This window comes from Bison bison, unplaced genomic scaffold (assembly GCF_000754665.1).
Source record: "Bison bison bison isolate TAMUID 2011002044 unplaced genomic scaffold, Bison_UMD1.0 scf7180017864456, whole genome shotgun sequence".
NCBI classification, from domain to species: Eukaryota; Metazoa; Chordata; class Mammalia; order Artiodactyla; family Bovidae; genus Bison; species Bison bison.
Window position 1 is genome coordinate 4,526,837 of NW_011495018.1, and position 854 is coordinate 4,527,690.

Below are 854 nucleotides of genomic sequence, written 5' to 3' on the forward strand. Positions count from 1 at the left end.
GTACATCTGGGATGCTCCCCGCAACCCTGACCACCGGCGGAGGGGATAGGAGGGTGAGCACTTGGCGGTTCCCCACCCCCACCTGCCATACCACCCGCCTGAGACAGGCTGGGGCCATGACCTCTGGGAGTCATCCCCCGACCTCACCCCCAACATTCTGTTCTGTTGATACCAAAGATTTTCCAGCAGGCAACACACCGACCGAGGGGAGGAAACAGACCCAGCTCATTTGCAAGAGTGAACGTTCTAGGTGTTCATACTCATGACAATGGCCAGGAGTCCAGTTAATCGCAGCAGCGGTGGGTGGGTTTATCCAGTACAAACACGGCTGTGTGCACTCTGTGGCGGCTGGCAGGTGTGCTAAGGAGGCCCAAAGGGATCTGGTCCCAGGCTCAGCTTTCCCCACCCCGACCCTGCAGGTGCCGAGAGACGTTTACCTGCCAAGCAATCAGGTCCTTGAGCTTCTCGATCTTTTCGTGGGCCTCGGGGTGCTCCTGCAGGTACCGCTCGGTGAAGAAGGCCTGGTGGGGACAGAGAGAGTCGCTGAGCCCACCAACATGCCCCGCCCACAGGCAGTTTGGCACATCTGGAGATCCCCAGGCCCAGGGAGAGAGCCGTGGGGAACGCAGACCCACAGCCCTGCCATCACCAGGCTCACATCCCCCCAGGGTGGGGCCCTCTCTACCAAAACATTCGGGAAGGTCAGTACAACAAAAGGACTCTGTTCATTCACTGCGGAGGCCCCGTCCACAGAGCCCAGCGAGGCTGCTGCTGACCCCCGCAGCCTCCTTGCTCAGGTCATGGGCAGCATTCCCCAGGTGCGACCATCAGCCGGGCCTGCTCTGCACCTGGGG

At 61.1% G+C, this 854-nt stretch overlaps 1 protein-coding gene across 1 annotated transcript in view; it reads right to left on the bottom strand.

Moving 5' to 3' along the window:
* Nucleotides 1-854, bottom strand: part of DOCK1 (dedicator of cytokinesis 1) — a 570,389-nt gene that overhangs the window by 32,305 nt on the left and 537,230 nt on the right. The window contains exon 46 of the mRNA XM_010859569.1: nt 438-521. Coding sequence (XP_010857871.1) covers nt 438-521 — 84 coding nt within the window. The remainder of the gene's footprint in view (nt 1-437; nt 522-854) is intronic.